The sequence below is a fragment of the Parasteatoda tepidariorum genome, chromosome 2 (assembly GCF_982258835.1).
Source record: "Parasteatoda tepidariorum strain Cologne lab strain chromosome 2, Ptep-v5.0, whole genome shotgun sequence".
In the NCBI taxonomy this organism is placed as follows: Eukaryota; Metazoa; Arthropoda; class Arachnida; order Araneae; family Theridiidae; genus Parasteatoda; species Parasteatoda tepidariorum.
This window is the reverse complement of record NC_141756.1, coordinates 91,116,530-91,136,033: the sequence shown is the minus strand read 5'-3', so window position 1 is coordinate 91,136,033 and position 19,504 is coordinate 91,116,530. Positions and strand designations below refer to the sequence as shown.

At 35.6% G+C, this 19,504-nt stretch overlaps 1 protein-coding gene across 1 annotated transcript; it reads right to left on the bottom strand.

The window, feature by feature from the left end:
- Nucleotides 1-10,931: 10,931 nt before the first annotated feature.
- On the bottom strand, nucleotides 10,932-11,792 carry LOC147815905 (uncharacterized). The gene has a single exon (XM_087156650.1). The coding sequence runs from the start codon at nucleotides 11,790-11,792 to the stop codon at nucleotides 10,932-10,934; it is 861 nt and encodes a 286-aa protein (XP_087012776.1).
- Between the last annotated feature and the right edge of the window lie 7,712 nt (nucleotides 11,793-19,504).

Here is a 19,504-nt window from a genome sequence, read left to right as displayed (position 1 = left end):
CCACGGAATCACGGGGTTCCACGGAACACCATCTAGGAACCATTTATCATGAGCAGCGGTTCCCAAGCAGTGTTCCGCAAAACATTATATTTCTGTGATGAGTTAAGAATGAATTCAAGACTTTTTTAAGCCAGTAATGATTTTTGAAAAATTTAGATCCAATCCATAATCCATTATTTAGTTAATGTTTCAGCTGCTTGTATAAAATTATTTAAAGTAAAATGCCAATAAAAATAATAGGCAACAATTTAAAAATAAATTCTAGCAATACTGTATTGAATAAATTATTAAAATGACATGCGTTTTTGTAGGACTGGGCGATGTTAAGATCTCGGCATCGCGATGCATCGTCCTGCAAGCATCGCGATATTTTGATGCATCGCGATGTATCGGTACATGTTTTGCATTTGGTAGTGGGTAAAAATAAATTCTTGCTCTTTTTGATTGATTGATCGATTAAGGCAATTATATTGATGAAATAAACTCAAACTGAAACATTTCCCACCATCTTAAATATAGTTCATTGCTATCAATATTTATTAAAAAAAAAAGAAGAAGAAAGGAATGTATAAAAAAGTAAAACGAATCCTGGAATAAAAGTAAAATATTAACAATTCTTAATTTGCAAGTTGCATTTTTTATTCTATTATTTTATTAGTTGCATTTTTTATTTTCTAACGATAAAATTATTTCTCAATATTTAAAAGCGTAGATATCTGCAAAATAGCGATTAAAAAACAATAATTGGCTGGATTGACTGTAAAAAAATCAACAGGATTTGCACAATATAAAGAAAAACACTTCCATAACTAAGAGGTTCAACAACACTCCGATTCTCAATAACATTGGTAAACAAAACGATTTGTCGCGATGTAACAATCGACGATGCAATGAGGAAAGATAACGATCATCGCCGCTGTGCACTTACGGAGGATAATGCTCTTCGCACAAGGTTGCAGACATCGATGCCATAGGAGTGCTCTTCGGATGTACTTGAGACCATCGATGTGCTATCCGGAACTGTGCTCAACATCGTACGTGTAGTCATCGATGTCAAAGACATATCGGGAAACATCGTACACATTTCAGTACATCGCAATTTCCGATGATTCGAAAAATAGCAAATCCAAACATCGAATCGACGATGATTGCACAACATCGATATTTTTCGACGCATCGGCTTATCGCTCAGTTCTAATTGCTAGTATATTTCCCATTGCGCTTTTCGAACCAAAATGAAGTAGAGGGAGGATTCCTTAACGTTTTCGCAAAAATCATTTTCGACGTTTATCCGCTTATTTTGCTAATTTTCAGCCTATGTATATGTAACCGATATAGAGAACAATTCAGTTATTTCATAGAATAGAACAGACTTGTCTCATAGACAAGTCAGTTAAAGTATATGAAAGAGGAAAAATTGCATACTTTACCTTATTGTTCCAAGACGTAACTAATCGTTAAAGGGAAAATATACAGTTTTAAAGTTATTTTATAAATTATTTGGTCGTAATAGCTAAAAACTCTCGAAAAATACATGTTATACCTATTGCGAAGGATTAATTGATAAATCATGAGGAAAAGCAGATGATATAATTTATCATTCCTCACATTAATAACTACATCTAAAATCAACGAAATGAAGCGTACTCACACACACTTCAAAGCAGCTAAAACCGGTTCAAAACTGACTAAAAGCAGCTACAACCGGTTCAAACAACTTTCGAGTACCGCATTTCATACTTTAAAGGTCAAGCAATCGGTTTACATGTCTAATTACTACATGAAATATTTAGTTATTTTATGAAAAAACTGATTTCACCCTTTAAAGGTAACATATTTTCCATTTGTAATCTTTTTAACCTTACAATGTATTTAAATAACAGTATATGATTAAGTAACAGTACGTAACAGCCTCAGAGCAGTAAATAAACCTTTGAAAAACATCTCGTTTATACCTGAAAAATACCTTATTTTTTGGTAAGGATGACCTCACTTTACATGGAAACTTCTGTTTTCTCCCTATTTCTATTTCAAAATTTAAAGCTTAGAGAAAAGTTTCTCGACTGGTATAGCGCCCTCTAAGCACTTTTTACGAACTATTTATAGGCTATACTTGAAAGCATTTTGTGATTTTGATGAATACATACCTGATTCATACTACTTATTCTATATAATTATTGATAGACATGGTGTATTTCTGAAAATATAGTAATAAGCCTTCCGGTTATAATAGTTTTGTTGCTTATATCACTCTCATAGCATTGCATCACCATAAAGCTATGTTGAACAAGTAAACCTATTTTTGATAATAATCGAAGGGGAGGCCGGGATAGCCTGGTCGGTAGGGCGCTGGGCCCAGGTCCAAGAGGTCGTGGGTTCTATCCTCGCAGGCCGAAGACTCCCCGTGTAGTAAATGGTGACTGATGCAGGTTAAATCTGTCGAGTCTCAAAGTCCTCCATGTTCCCATAACAAATCAATACCTCTGGGGGTACTGATCCAGGAGTTTCCTAGTCTTCTGGATTGGTTCAAAATTACAAGGCTACGGAGTTGAGCATTAGCAGTCGTAAACCCATTAAATTGGGTCGTCTGTTCAACGACGGTTATAAAATAAAATAAAATAGTCGAAGGGGAGGCCGGGATAGCCTGGTCGGTAGGGCGCTGGGCCCATATCCAAGAGGTCATGGGTTCGATCCTCGCCGGCCGAAGACTCCCCGTGTAGTAAATGGTGACTGATGCACGTTAAATCTGTCGAGTCTCAAAGTCCTCCATGTTCCCATAACAAATCAATACCTCTGGGGGTGCTGATCTAGGAGTTTTCTTGTCTTCTGGATTGGTTCAAAATTACAAGGCTACGGAGTTGAACATTAGTACTCGTAAACCCATGAAATTGGTTCAGCTGTTCAACGACGGTTATAAAATAAAATAAAATAGTCGAAGGGACAGCCTTGGTGAAAGTTGGCCGTATGATTATTTTCCATATTTTGTATATTCAAAGCTCAGCCCCGTCCCGCCCCCTAGCGGGGGCATCCGGGGTGAAAATTTATTGATGAACAAAAGGATACAATACAATTTCCAGTTTGAAAACAAAAGAAGATGAGAATTTACAATGATAAACATGAATAATAAAACAAAATAAATGAATAATAAATAAATATAATAATATTTAATGCTTATCCTAAATTTTAGTTGACATCCTATAATTTTAGTTGACAATGACTTGTATGCCTTAGATTTGAATAGAGACGAATTTGATATAGCATTACATGATTTCTTAAGTATCTTTGAATATTACTAACAACAACAATCTGAAAAAGAATACAGTATATAACATTGGATCCAAGAGGGTAAACAGGCAAGTGAAAGATTGTAAACATTAAAAACATTGGATCAAAAGGTAAATTAGACAAGCAAAAGCAATTTAAACGTAATAAAACATTGAAAACATAGAAATTGAACCAACAGGCTTCCAGAATATAAAATATAAAATATCATTGAACCAAAAGGGTTCCAAAGTTAAAAACAAATAAATAGCAATGAAGTGAAATGAGTAGAATTAAAAGAAAGCATTAAGAGCAATTAGCTGTTAGTGGCAGGGCAGGTGGTCGCTATGCAACCCCGAGAGATGTTAATTAGGTGCAAAGATCTAAATTTGATTCATATGAAGAGGGTCCATGAGATCGTCTGGTGTCATTATATCTACCAGGGTACGTTTAATAATCTCAGTGATAGCATATTTTTGTGCTTTAGATCGGAACCAAAGAGTCAAGTCGTTCATATTACGAAAGAGATTTCCTCGGAGTGTCCGGAATTTGTCACATTCGGCGATTAGGTGTTTAAGAGATTGATATTTTCCACAGTATTTACAGCTGGCTGTAGCTTGGAATAGCCTAGCTTGATGCTCGCCGAAAACTCCGTGACCCGTGAGAAATTGATTAAGAAAGAAATCGCTGGAGAGTCTATTCTCCTTGACCATTGGGTAGAAGATATAGGTTTGTCTCCCATTTGTTGTGGTTGACCACCTGTCCTGCCAAATTGCGTTGCTTACCTGCCTCAGTCTGTAATTGATTTGTGGTTTTGAAAGAGGATAATAGTGATCAACCCTGCCAAGAAGAGTGCCTTGTTTGGCAAGTGCATCAGCTTCCTCGTTGCCAATGTCCCCAGAATGTGCCTTTACCCAGTTGAGACAGCATGTTTTATATTTGACCATGTTCTTAATTTCTTCCACAAGTGGGTCATTCGGATTTGGGTTTTCTAGCGACTGCAGCGAGGATTTAGAATCAGAGAATAAATTAAATGCATTAATATTTTCAGCGTTTGCCCATGTGATTGCAAGTTTGATGGCAGTGAGTTCGGCGGGGTATACACTTGCATCGTTATTAAGTCTAGCACAGTGTTGATAAATGGTGTTGTTATTAAGCTTCACCAAGAAACCACAGCCCACTCTATCCTCGGTCAACCCTGTATCCGAATTTGTTATTTGTCTTCTACTGCTGTCTGTATAGATTTCATAACCCACACCCCTCGGTGAGCTGTAGCCCCTTTCTATCATCTTGAGATCCAAGGGATTATGGTGTACTGGGGTATCTATCGGTAAGGCATCTAGTTCTTTGATTTGGAAGTCGCTATCGAAAATGATTTGCTTATCTCGCGTCCACCGATGTTTCTTTATAGTACAAGTCTGTCTAATTTTTAGGTCGATGGGGGGAATACCAGCAAGAATTTGGAGAGCCTCTGTGCTGGTGGTGGAGTAGCATTTGGTGATATTTAGAAGGGGGATGCGCTGTATGGAGTTCAACTTCTTATTAATTTTCACGTTATTTTTATACCATACAGAGGCTCCGTAAGTGATTTTTTTCTCAATAGCTCGGAGATAAATTTGTTTAAGAATGTTTGGGGACAAGCCCCAGGTGGCTCTACTGAACTGTTTCATTTTGTTGTAAAAGATGTCGACATCGGACTTTAACTGCTCGAGATGTGGCATCCAGCTCAACCGAGGGTCAAAAATCACGCCAAGATATTTAAGTGTTTTTACTGGTTTAATATTGGCAGTAGTTGTGCCAGCCATTTTGATACGCGGTTGCCTTCTAACACATTTGGCGTCTTTAAGAAATGTGATCAATTTTGTCTTTTCAGGTGCGAAAACAAGGCTGTGTTCCCTGGCCCAGTCCGTAAGAGACTGTATAATATCTGTGCCTATTTTGTCGATTCTATAGAGTATTGAATGCTTCATCAGTAAAAAGACGTCATCGGCGAAGGCAAGCAAACTGCAATCATAATAGTTAAAATTGACGATCAATGAATTAATGAGTATGAGCCATAAAATGGGTCCCAGGGACGAGCCCTGGGGTACCCCTACATTGGTTGGTGATTCTATAAGAACATCAATTCGATTAAAACAAACATATCTATTGTTTAAAAAATCAAAAACCACCGCCAGCACCGAGTCGCCCAAACCCAAACTATTTAATTCCTGCTTAAGCAGCCTCCAACTGGCAGAGCCGAAAGCATTTTTAATGTCCATGGCGACGCCGACTGTATGTTTACCTTCGTGTTTAGCAGCTGTGACATAGTCCACAACAAATTTAAGCGCGTCATCCGCTCCCCTGCCTCTCCTGAAGCCAAATTGATTTTCATGTAAGATATTATTGCTTTCTAAAAAATAGATTAATCTCTCAGCAATCAACTTATCCAAAATTCTACCCCAGGTAGAGAGCAGAGAGATTGGACGATAGCTCTGCGGTAATTGAGGATTTTTGCCATGCTTGGGAATCAGGCAGACAGAGGCTTTTTTCCAAGGATCTGGAAAGGAACCCAATTGAAGACATTTGTTCAATACCGATCTGAACCAGTGTTTATTACAGTAATACATGTCCCTGTACACCTCGGCTGGAATTCCGTCTGGGCCCGGAGCTTTATTCGGTTTTATGTTTTTAATGACATGCTCGATTTCCGCGAGTGTAAAGTGTGGGTCATGGTTGCCACTGAATTGAATTCGGGTATCGTCTTCCCGTACCATGGGGAAATGATGATTTAAAATATTGGTAATGGATTCCCTATAGTCTTTTGTGCTTGTGCCGTCTTCCTTAGTCGTAAGGGTGTTATTTTTGTTCCTAATATTAATGCCCTTTGAAATCTTATATGGTTTACCGAAAGCCGTGTTTAATGTGAAGCTATCGACATATTGTTTGATACTGTTGTTTTTCTGGCTCCTGATCATTTTCCTGTACACTGCGAGCTGTTTTTTAAATTCGATTTTATATTGTGCTCTGCTCAGGACGTCAGTGCTTTTCTGGAATCTTCGCCTAAGAGCTCTCACCCTTTTTCTCATGGTCGTGAGCGCGTTGTTCCACCAGAGGTTCCTAGCATTGGTCTTGTTTGTATTGCGCCTGAAAGTTGTTTGTTTACAGATGTTACTGATGTCATTGGTAACGTTTTTGATGAAACTATTAAGTCCTTTTATGCTGTTAATACTATTCGGATCGTACGCCTGCGTGATACCGGTAAGTTTTGCTTTAAGGTCAATCCAGCTTAATTTATTATAATAAAATCTCGTGACTCCGTCAAGTGTTGAGATTCTGGCTGTATTGGTATCCGAGATGAAAGAACAGGTTAGGAGCTCGTGATCAGAGGCGGTGATCCTGTCCTCAACCATGAAATTGGTATAACAGGGACTACTAGCAATAATTAAGTCAATCCAGCTCTGGCCCCGAGGTGTACAGTAAGTGGGCGGACTATTTGGGTCGTTAAGAAGATAAAGGTCAAAGTGATGGATAAATTGGATAACTGGTCCAGATCGGTGTGTCGCGTGCCCCCCCAAACAAGGGATTTGGCGTTAAAGTCGCCACAAATCAGTAAGTTATTAGTTACGTAGCGCGTCGCCATGGACTCCAGTTTAGTGATATAATTATCTATTGGCTCGCTGGGGGAAATATAAATGGATATGAATATATGTTCCGTATTATGGTAAGTATAGCCAATGACTTGCAAGCATTGCTCATTAACGATGCAATAGTCGTTTAGATCATTACGATTAATCAGTATAGCTGCTTTTGGCTTTTCGTTCGCGGCGTATATTTTAATGCTACTAGTAAAATCAGTAATATAACCCTGGGAATTAAAATACGGTTCGTTAAGACTGACGATATCAAGTTTTAAGTCTAAGATATCGTGATTTAATTGAATATTTACAGCCCTGGATCGATGGAGGTTGAGATGGCCGAAAGTAAGATCAACATGGGTATTAATGTCCATAGTTTGTCCTTTTAATTTGCTGATCTCTGGCACGTTTGAGTTGGGGGCAGTCTATGTCAAATGGGCTGTGATTGATGTCGTGGATGGCCTTAAATTTTCTATTGGCTATATCGCAATTAGTGCATAACCTAAGATTTTGGCATTCCTTGTCTTGGTGACTAGTCTTAGAACACTTCCTGCAGATTTGCTCGTTAGCACGATCCCTGGCTAAGTGGCCCAGCTGAGCACACTTGAAACACTGTCTGACACGGAGATGTTCCCTGTAGAAATACCTGCTCCATCTGATGTTCAACTTTCCGATGTTCATAATTTTATTAAAAGCTAATGGTTGGATTTCCACAACCCAATTATTCTTATCCTTACCGGCGCGCAGGGGAAATCTAACATCTATATCTTCCTGTTCGATGGTATTCTGATTTATGAGCGCTTCTGTGAGTTCTTCCTTACCAATGTCCCCATCAACACCAAAGACAATAATGGATGGATTAATCAATTTCGGTCTGGCAATCCCATACTTCTCCATCAAAGTATTTCCTCTGAATTCCTGTTCAAGGATCTTCAATTCACGCTCGGTATTTGTCTGTATCAAAATTCCCCCGTCTCTGATCTTAGCCAGTCGCTTCACTCCGATCTTGAGTTTGTTTGGATCAAGGCTACCCAAAATGTCTGATTTTGTTTGCTTGCTAGTTGGTTGGTCTTATTAGTGCAATGTAATCTTTGGGCCTTGTCTTTTGAGGCATCGGGGTTTCCCGTTCTTTGTATCCCTTGAGAGCGTCGGCGTATGATCGATCATTATTTTAGGCGGTGTCGTTGATAGCGTGTTCCGTGGTATCGAGCTGATCAGAAGCACTGTCGAGTCGATATTTCATTACAGCCAAATTAGCATCTTGCTTACCAATAATTATCAATAATTCCGTCACTGCCGTAAGAATTTCGGTTTTATCACCGTTAGCTATTTTGCAGGTAGATTTGTATAAGACGTTTCTTATTTTGGTCTGCAATGCCGTGCCGTCTGTCATAAAATGTGTTTGGACCTGGCCATCCCCCTCTCCATCATCACCAATGTCTATAACCTCCTTTGTCTCCGAAGATGTCGTAGACATCTCTTCGGGCCACTCAGTGCTGACAGTCAAATAAGAGATTTATGGGAAAAACCACATAAACACTAAAATTAATTACCAAGTGAATAGAATAAAATCCGAGGGTGCTAAAACGCTACAACCAATACACAATATATAAATGCAGTTAAAACACAATAAAACTAAATATAAAAGAGTAATAATAGATTAAAATCAATCGATGGGGAAAGGATCAAACTTGATCAGTTCCAATAAAATACGAAAAAGAACAGCAAGAACCCTTTTTTTTAAAAACTTACTAACACTCATTGGTCGTAAAATTGGTGACTTGGTATAGTGAAGTAGATGCATTCGCCACTGTGGAGTTAACATTCCTATTGCGCAAAGAACAGGGGATATAAGTGAGTTACTCAGTTTTAAGGTTTGAGCGAAAAAGATACCTTCTGGTTGGCTAGTTATAGTGTATTGGCACGAGAGCCAGAGATGGCTATGCTGCTTCATGCACTATGCAAAAGAATTGCGATTTTATTTATATTAATGAATATAGTTCTAATGTTCTGATGAGATTGCGATGTATAGGGCTACTAAGTAAGAATGAAATATCAGCATAAAAGCGGCCAAAACGTTTCTTTCTCAAATGTTTCACTCGTCTACAGTCAGTTATCCTGTGTTTAATGGAAATATCAGGATAAAAGAGGCCAAAGCGTTTCTTTCTCAAATGTTTGACTCGTCCTCAATCAGTTATCCTGTGTTTAATGGAAATATCAGGATAAAAGCGGCCAAAACGTTTCTTTCTCAAATGTTTGACTCGTCTTCAATCAGTTATCCTGTGTGTAATGGAAATATCAGGATAAAAGCGGCCAAAACGTTTCTTTCTCAAATGTTTGACTCGTCTTCAATCAGTTATCCTGTGTTTAATGGAAATATCAGGATAAAAGCTGCCAAAACGTTTCTTTCTCAAATGTTTGACTCGTCTTCAATCAGTTATCCTGTGTTTAATGGAAATATAAGGATAAAAGCGGCCAAAACGTTTCGTTCTCAAATGTTTGACTCGTCTTCAATCAGTTATCCTGTGTTTAATGGAAATATCAGGATAAAAGCGGCCAAAACGTTTCTTTCTCAAATGTTTGACTCGTCTTCAATCAGTTGTCCTGTGTTTAATGGAAATATCAGGATAAAAGCGGCCAAAACGTTTTTTTATCAAATGTTTGACTCGTCTTTGATCAGTTATCCTGTGTTTAATGGAAATATCAGGATAAAAGCGGCCGAAACGTTTCTTTCTCAAATGTTTCACTCATCTACAGTCAGTTATCCTGTGTTTAATGGAAATGTCGACTTGATATTGAGTGCAGATACCTTCTGATATTTATACTACTAACATAACTCTTAGAATGCGTCTTTGTCTGTGAGCGATTTTTTGCTCAATACCGTGACAAAGCAATCTTGGTTAAGAGAGATAAAGAATAATTTATCACAAAATACAGTTACTTCGATGTTCAAACTTCTCTTAAGTATTTTATTTTTAGAATTAACAACCACAAACTGTTTTTTTTTGCATACTGAACTGGTGGTCTTTTAATGCTTTTTAGTTTTTTTTCCTCCTCTGTGTACCAACAGGTGTCGTCCCGTGTAGTCTTATTAAGTAACGCGTATGCGCAGACAGTATATCCATAGCTATTGCTGAGTAGGAAGTTTTAGGTGTTAAAATAAAACTGGATATTCTGTGTATAATAAACGGACTCAGTAAAAAAAGATCCGATAGAATAGAGACAATAAAATATTTACCTTTAGTCTGCTGGACTGGTTTCAGTGACATAAAGTTTAAAACACACAAGCTTTAAAATAATCTAATAAAAATGAAGTAAGATCAAGTATAAATTATTCATCATATCATAAAAAATACTTTAAAAAGTGATTCAACAAATTTTTCCGATTATCTATTTTAAATCTGACGAAGAGAATTCAATTGAAACTGGAAGGGAATCATCGTAATATATCGTGGACTTATAAGGCACATTTAAGAATGGTGCCATAAGATTAAAGACCATTTAGTTTAGATAAAAGATCATATTCCTGTAAACTGACTAAAAATTCCTTTTTAACGAGTGTATCAATTAAGTATCGACACCATTTATGTATATTTTTTAAAAAATTTTAATAATTTTTAATCAAGACAAAAAGTTGTAACTTCATACACAGATCGAAAACAAAAGTAAATACATTAGAAAACAAAATTATACATTTGATGCACCTAGTTGACAAACCAAATGTTCAAGGCATAAAAATAAATTTATATACTTGGAAAGTTTTTTCATGTCTTTTCCATTCAATAATCAATATGGAAAAATTATGAATTTATAAAATAACAGATTAGTAATGCATTATAAGCATAAGCATATCGACATAACAGCATATTAACATAATCGTATATAAATGATATAATAACATCATTATAAATAGGTGATATGAAAATAACATAATATAATACAATTACGCATAACAGCAGCTGCAAAAATGCGAAGTCGCATTAACTCACTTTTAAATTTAATTCTTTTTTTAGATTATGTTTTAAAAAGAATCTTTGTCCTCGGTCCATTTTATCAACCTTTCGGTATTCGATTCGAGGTGAATTTCGCACCATTCCAGAAAGTGTTTTGGCCACTTATATTGTAATGGTTCATTAGAATAAACTGCCTTATTTCATTCACTACAGAAATAACATTCCTTTCTGGCTGAGGACAATTATTCAACCTACAATAAAACATTTCAACGTCGAGAAGAGCCAACTGAAAGTATTCATCAAAATTAAGCCACGTTTCACAACCAAAGGTTAGGTTGTTTTCAATTATTGTTTGGTAAAAGTATTTCTTTAATTCATCGGTAATCATCTCGTTATGAGCTACGAAGTTCATGTCAAAGATTGCATTCTTCGTATCAATAATTCGATTTTTAATATCGATATCGCTTCCGCCACCACTTCCCAATACCGATCCCAGGAACTCAATATAGTCTTCACTGACTATGTTTCTCTTGCCGATCTTCAGTTTTCGTTCATCATCTTCGGTTATCCCTAAATATTTGATATTTTTGAAACTGATTTGCAAATTTAGTTTCCCCAAATGTTTCAGCAGGCTCTCAATTGCAACACTTAGATGCTTCTGACTATCGGAAAAAACAACTAAATTCGTTTGTTCCGAAAGAAACGAAAACAAATATGGTGTGTCCAAGGAGAAATTATCTTTAAAGTTTTCATTTAACCAATCTTTTATTGCCCTTCGAATGTAAACATTAAATAATGTTGGGGATAAGGCACAGTTTTTCTTAAGCCCTTTAGATACTGGGTAACTAAGTTTAGAAATTTCGTTTGAAAAGATCATGCGAACAGTATTGTCTTTGTATAAATGCTTAACTATCTTCACTAAAGAGTCCTCAATCCCTAGATTTTGAAGCTCATTAATCATATTTATGCGTGGAACATCAAGAAAAGCTTCCTCCAAATTCATGAAAACTAAATGCAAGGGTGTATTTCGTTGCAAAAGTAATCTTCTTAGAACAAAAGTTGCATCCAAACATCATACTTCATGAATTAGTTTGCATTTTGCTTGTAAAGCATTTCTTGCTTCAATAAAATTTCTTATAATTGCACTCATGACCTGCATAACCGCATGGGAAACACATTTTAAACAATTTATAAGATTTAACTGTTCTTAGTCACCAGACTGGTAAAAGAAAAATTGGTCATTAATTTTCTCTGGTATTGTTTGACCACCAAGGATGGCTTGAATTAAAGAGAGTAAAACACTTATCAATGTATCGCTTCCATGTTTCAGCAGTCGCATGCTAATGCCACCTGGTGATGGCAAGTCAGTATCTTCGAATTCATTCAAAACTTCTTTGATATTTTTAAGAGTTACTGGTATAGAAATATCAGATGGTTCAATCGTATTTTCTAAATCATCAATAAACTCTGGGCGGCATTCTTTAAAATAGTTTCCAATAAATTTTTTACCTGCTGTCAGAGTTGTAACAGGCTGATTTTCTAACTCTTTTAAGATGCTACAAATGAATTTTTTCCCTCGAAAATGCTTTTCTTTTGAAATTTCATTAATAGCTTGGCAAATTCCTTTTCAAACTTCAAACTTTTCATTAAGGGAAATATCAAATGCATCTTTTTCCAAAGGTGTACCAGTTGTACATTTTTTAATTCCACCCAACAAAAATAAGGATCTATCTTCCTGTCGATCAATTCCCAAGACATCAGTAGCGGCAGAATGCATCGCTTTCTTGAAGATATTATACAAATCAGCTGCTGAATTAAACTCATTATTCTGGAATGCAAAATGAAGATAGCTATCAAGATTATCTTGATATTGTTTTTCAATTGTCTCATTAAATAGCAAATGGGAATTATACACGTTTAATGAGAAATTTGGAATCAATGCCAACGCCTCTATGTAACTATGATCTGTTATCTGGCATCTATAAGCAGAAACATCCAAAAACTTCCAATTATTGTCTTTTTGCCCTTTTTATCGTACCAAGTGTATGTACGTATGTCTTCATGTTTAAAAAAGGTGTTTAAAATCTTCAAACGAAAATCCTTACAAATTTGAATAAGAATATCGCCATTATTGTTCGTTCTCTCATCGCCGAATTTTCCAATTTCTTTGCTGTCTTCGGATGTACCAACCCAAGCTTTGAAATCCCCCAAAATGACCATCTCGTCTGTAATACTTTCTTCCATAACTTTTCTTAATGCGTTCACAATTCTGAACTCATTCCGATTGTACTCATTATCCCCATAAAAACCAATGATCACGATTTTATTCCCCCCCCCCACTTTAAGTCTGACTCTGATTATTCGTTCGTTAATTACTTTCCATCGCATACCAAAGGAAGGTTTTTTTTGACCAGAACAGAGACGCCGGCTCTGGCAGGATCATCGTGAACACCGCTGTAGACGTGGATATACTTCGAATATTCCTCTTTTCCATATCCTTTGAGTTTAGCTTCTGTAAGCACAACCACATCTTTGTTTTCTCTTTCAATTTCGGCAAAAATTTTCTTCTTTTTTTTTCTTCTTTTAAACCACGTACATTCCAAGTCCCGAATTTAAAAAACCTGCTGGGAATTTCTTTCCTCTCCATCCTTCACAGAAATAAAGAAGAAGAAGAAAAAGATGATATAGTTATCTTAACTATTAGTAAGATGCTATTAGTACTTTACAGTCATTTTATGCCTATTTTCTAAAGCGTTTACAAGTCACACATAAAACTGATGTATTCAACTGAAACACTGATAACAAATGTAATTTATAAATTTTATGATTGAAGTTCAGTTTACTCTTGTCTAGCAGTTTTATGGTCCCGAAGTAAAGTAAGAAAGCTCTTCTGATGTCTCATGATATGCATTCCACCATTCTGATGTAATACATAAATTCTAAAAAAAAAAAATAATCAAAAGCATTATTGACGAAAATAATAAATAGAATTCTAAATACTTAAAAACTTATAAATGGATGTTCGTACACTTTAAAAACTTTGTCAGATAAGAATCTAAATTATTTGCATGAATAAAAATTTTACAAAATGGCACAGCATCATATTTTGTTGCTGGGAGTAGTTAATCTAAAGTCTTATAATAAGAGACATTTTAATAAACATATTTTAATTGTATCTTATTTCTTAAACGAAATTTATCTTTATAAAATTATTTCAAATCTTGTTTAATATATGCATTACAGCTTGAAAAGAAGTTCAGATAAATTGTAAATACACTATCTGGAAGAAAGTGACGGGACACTCCTCGAAAAGTAGAAAAGTCGACAATACAGCTGACACATGCGCAATAATAGGTATCACGTGTCAGCCATATCCTATAAATACTCTGTGGATTCGACTAGTTTTGTTTTTGTCAAGATGCCTTCACAGAAAGAGTAGTCGGAGTTCGAGAAAGGTGAGTTTGTTGGATTACATCTTGCCAATGTGTCAATTAGAGAGATATCCCGTCTCCGTAACTGCTCAAAATCAACTGTTTCACGTGATTTGTGTCGCTACAAGACTGAGGGACACTGTCAGAACCAACCCCGAAGTGGACAACCTACAGTTCTCACCAGCAGGGACCAGCGGGTGCTCAGCAGGGACATTCGAAGTAACCGCCAAACATCCATGGATAACATCGCTAATGAGTTTAGACAAGCCACAGGTGTGGCCGTTTCGACCAAGACTCTTCGTATCGAGGCCCATAAGTTAGGTTACACTGGATGTTTGGCGGCCCATAAGCCTTTGATTACGAAACCCAACAAGGGAGCGCGCCTTCGATGGGCCAAAGACCACCTTTCTTGGACTCTTGTTGACTGGAAACGCGTGCTTTGGAGTGACGAGTCACGATTTACCCTTTTCCGTTCCGATGGGCATGTTTGGGTATGGCGTTTACCAAGAGAACGCCTTTTGCCCGAGTGTCTCGTCCCAACTGTAGAGTTTGGTAGAGGAGGATTGATGGTATGGGGCTGGCCCACTGGTGAAGGTTGATGGTATGATGAATGCCGATGGATACTGTGATATTCTCGACAATCATGTCCTTCCTACCTTGTGAGCAACGTACGGTATGGATGATTGCTTGTATCAAGACGACAAAGCAAGATCCCATGTTGCAAGGAGGACTCTTGATTAGTATGTGAACAACAACGTTAAACGCATGGAGTGGCCGGCTCCGGGCCCTGATCTTAACCCAATTGAACATCTCTGGGACGAATCGGACCGCCGGTTGAGGGCCTGCATCCCACTCCCCAAAAGCAAGCATGAACTATGGAGGTTCCTATTAAACATTTAGAAGGAAATTACTCTTGCCAATATGACTAATTTAGTGGAAAGCTTGCCCAGAAGGGTTGCAGCTGTGTTCGCTGCCAAAGGAAGCCGTACCTCCTATTAATTTTAATAAATATGGGTTTATGTCGTTATTGTGTCGTGTCCCGTCACTTTCTTCCAAATAGTGTATTTTCTCGATTGTTTTTCTCTCCGTTTGGCTAAATACGCTACATGTATTTTTTCCCCCACCTATACAATTTATGAATTTATTATAGGTTCCATAGATTATATCAGCTGGTATCTATTAGTTCAGCAGATACTAAATCCTCAGTAATTCAGATAAATACTATCTATTATCTGTCAGGTACCTCAGTCAACTGACAGATAATATCTTAATAATACTATACCTGTAAACCTGTAACTCACACCCGTACAAGAAATAGCGTCTTGGTGGTGTAATCGGTTAAAATACTGATCAAACCACTGGTTCTGGTTATGAGTTTAGTCCAGCAGCCTGCTATAAAATAGACATGCATACGCATCAAATTTATGTTAACGTGGCTGAAGTTCCTGTGGAAGTTTGGAGATATGATACAAGATTAGACGTTGACCACGTCGTCTGATCACGTGGCATCAGCTCTTACCGGAGCCTTTAGAAGATAAAGTCCTGGAAAACGGCACTAAGTGCTTGGATGTGCTTCAGTAAAGTGCACACAATTCTATCTATACGTATGTAAGTTTTATCCTATATTGATAAATAGGAATGATAGACTAAGTTTTTATATATTTAAAAAAAAATACACAGGGACTCTTAGTGCATGCATTGGTCTATAAGTCTTAGTGTGTTCATAAGTCTATTCTCTAAGCAAAATCTGCACCTTAATTATAATTAAATAATACGTAATTAAATAAGATAGAAATTGAACTGAAAAGTGGTATATTTAATGACAATCATTTTATTTTAAGAAAATATTTTATTTAAAACGTATTTAGGTGTGCTTTCTGTAGAGGGAAATCCAGCATTTTTAAAAAAATTAGGTCAATAAAAATCATAGTTTTGCCTTTTAAAATTGAATAAAAATATAGGTTATTAATGTCTCTAATTTTTCCGAGTCAATTTCGTGTGCATTTTAATTTATTACGTGATTAAAAACTTAAAATTTTAAACCTTTGCTAAAAACTACAGCAGAAAAACAGTAAAGTAATCTGTGATTTAAATTTGAATATAAGCGCGAGTGATATTGCAAGGATAATTCTTACTTGTTAGAGGCATAACATTTGTAAGCAGTTTCTGAAATTTTTTATTGCCTTTTTTTTAAGCTTTTAAATCTCAAACTTGACCTAAAAGTTACATTACATGAATCGCTTCAATGATCGCACGGCATGCAAAGATTCACGCATTGTTAAATAAGTGACATTAATGAAAAAGACTAATATAAAAACAGATAACGGATTAAATATTTTTATCGTTTTGTTGTTTTTGATATTGTTATCATTACTTTTCACTATTTTTAGTTAATTGTTATTTAAAGAGTAATTAAATACTCGTATAGGGAGAATGTTGTAACTGCAACCACAAATAACTTAAGACTACTGTAAATATTTTAGCCACATAGCGGAAATATATGTTACGATGGCTGGAAGGGAATTGTACCCATGTCCGAGAGATCGTGAGTTCGATCTCTGTCGGCCAAAGAATCTCCGTGTATAAAATGGTGACTGGTGCACACTAAATCTTTCATGGCCACAAAGTACCCCAAGTTCTCATAACAAATCAATGCGCCTGAAGATACTGGATTAGAAATTAATTGTCCTCAGGTTCTGGACAAAATTACAATCTGTGGAAAGATGGATGGTGTTTGAATATGTCCTCCCTGTTAAACGGGATGCGACATATGTATGTGAAATCTGAATCATCTTCAGGGATGCTGCCGAGACCGTCGCCAATAGCCCATTATGATTCTCTAGTGCGATGTAAATAACACTACTGTATTGCACTCAGTATATAAATCTAATGCCTGCAACAACAGACACTATCTGCTGTGTTGTAGACCATTTATTGTTTTCGAGGTAAAGGTAATTTCTAAAGAATATTTTTTTTGGTATAATTTTCTTAATTGGACCTGTTGTTGCTTCGGGAATAGAACATTTACGTGGGAGTATAATTCGATATGAATTCTGCTTCCGGCTACAGTGCTGACGTAAAAAAAATTATCAGTAGCAGACGAATCGTAAGTCAGAATCTCCTTGCCGTAGGTAGGTAGGTTTTTCCTGTCTATGTAATGCAAAGGCAGGCTAATTCCACGACAAAGTCCTCCACGAAGGATAATTTGTCCTGCTACTTCATCTAAGAATTCCCTTATCTTCTGGCTTGGGTTTTAAATTCAAAACCTTTGAGATGAACATTGATAGTAGTTAATTCAAAAATGGGTGAACTGCTCAACGCTGGTTATAGAATGAAGTGAAAATCAACTTATCTGAAAAATAAAACCATTTAGCATTTTTATTTGAAAAAAAGCTAAAAGTAAAAAAAAAGTTTATAAGCTTAACAAAATGAAAAAAAATTCCTAGTCCTTCGTAACTTGTATCTCAGTATTATACTTTGGATCGGTTCAAAGTATGTACTGTAGGTCCGGTTGGCACAAATATATTTCTCTATAAACCTTGAAACTCGCGACACAAAAAATTTTTATGTTACAATTCAGTTTTTAAATTTTGAAATCTTCCTACAAATTGTTATTTGGTATTATTTTGTGATTGATTTGATTTATATCAGCTTATGCAGACTACTTAAGAACTATTCAAAAAATAACTTTAATTGTATGAATATCTTTATTCAATTAATTATGAAATCGCGAAAAAAAAGACACAAAATGATTGTTATCTAAGAATAAACATCCAATGGTCCTAAATATATTATGTTGTCCTAAATATATTATGTTGTACCTTAGACCAATGGTTGTTAATTTTTTTGTCCATGGAACCCAAAATGATTGATCTTCTTTTAGCGGAACTTAATGAATTAATTTAATTAGCAATTGTGAAATATGTTTTAGCTATCTTGGAGACTTGGTTCAGTTTTTATCTTTGCCTTTTCTTTTACAGTTAGTGATAAAGAATGTTATAATTTAACAATTTCATTGTTTAGATATCAAAGATAAGTGACGAGTCCACAAAACTTGGACTTTATCTGAGGTATAATCTCGGGTTCAGTTGGGGTCGGACAAAAATTCTTGGGGCTCGGATCAGTGACTTAGCAGCACCCCCTGCAAGAATTATAAATGCACCCTATCTAAGACTTAACACAATATTTTTAAAATTATAATAAGAGAGAAGAGCACTATGTAGAGACATTCAGGATTATCGAGCAATCAAAATTGTTGAGATTTTCAATACTTTGGAAATTCGTTGCGATAACCTCCGAAAAAAGCTATCAAAAGACTTCATTTGTTTAGATTTGGCGCGCTCAAAAACTTAAATACGCAATTCAAAATTTCAGACTTTTTTTTGCATAAAAAAAATAAAAAAAGTAAAAAATTTTTTAACAATATTTTTTATGTTCAGATGCCCAACGGCGACAAACAAAAAACAACGGCTACATCCTTACGTTTTTTTTAATATAGAATGATGGATAGAATGCTTTGAATGCATTCTATATTGCTTTGCTAATATAGAATGCTTTAAATATACTCGATCTCTGAATTGATCAGATTTAAAAATATAAAAACTATTTCAAGTATTGAAAAACGTTATTAAATTTTAAAATAAACATAAAGTTAGCGAGATTTTTTTTTTCCTCAATAAAAACCACGATACACTTACACACTCATAAATAACTGTAATTAAAAAAAGCAGAGTATTTTATAAATTAAATTATTCAAAATGGCAAAACAAACGGCCTTAGGGAAGAAAAACTATATTTGATACCATTCTCTGCAGTTAAATTCCTTACAGTAGGTTTAAAATATTTTATTTATAATAAAAATGTTTCATTCCTCCTTTTATTAAAATTAGTAATGTCCACCGTCTCTGTTTCGGATGTTCAATTTAAAGATACATTTTGTTTTGCATCGCAAAACCTACAAGACTTAGAAGCCTGAAACTACTAAGATGTATAGACTAGGGTTTACAGGTATCATGATGGAAAAAAACATAACTATTTAACTTAAAACTATGTTTAAACTGATTACCCCGTTAAATTTAAAAATTAAATAAAATTTTCAACAAAATAAAAAGCACTGCAACACATTTACTGTTTATGAAAAAATTTAATTATAAAAATGTTCTGAAAAGCTTAAAATGGAATTTCTAAGAATATCTCCACAGTTCAGATAAATCCACACGTATCCAACTATTAAAAGGTTACG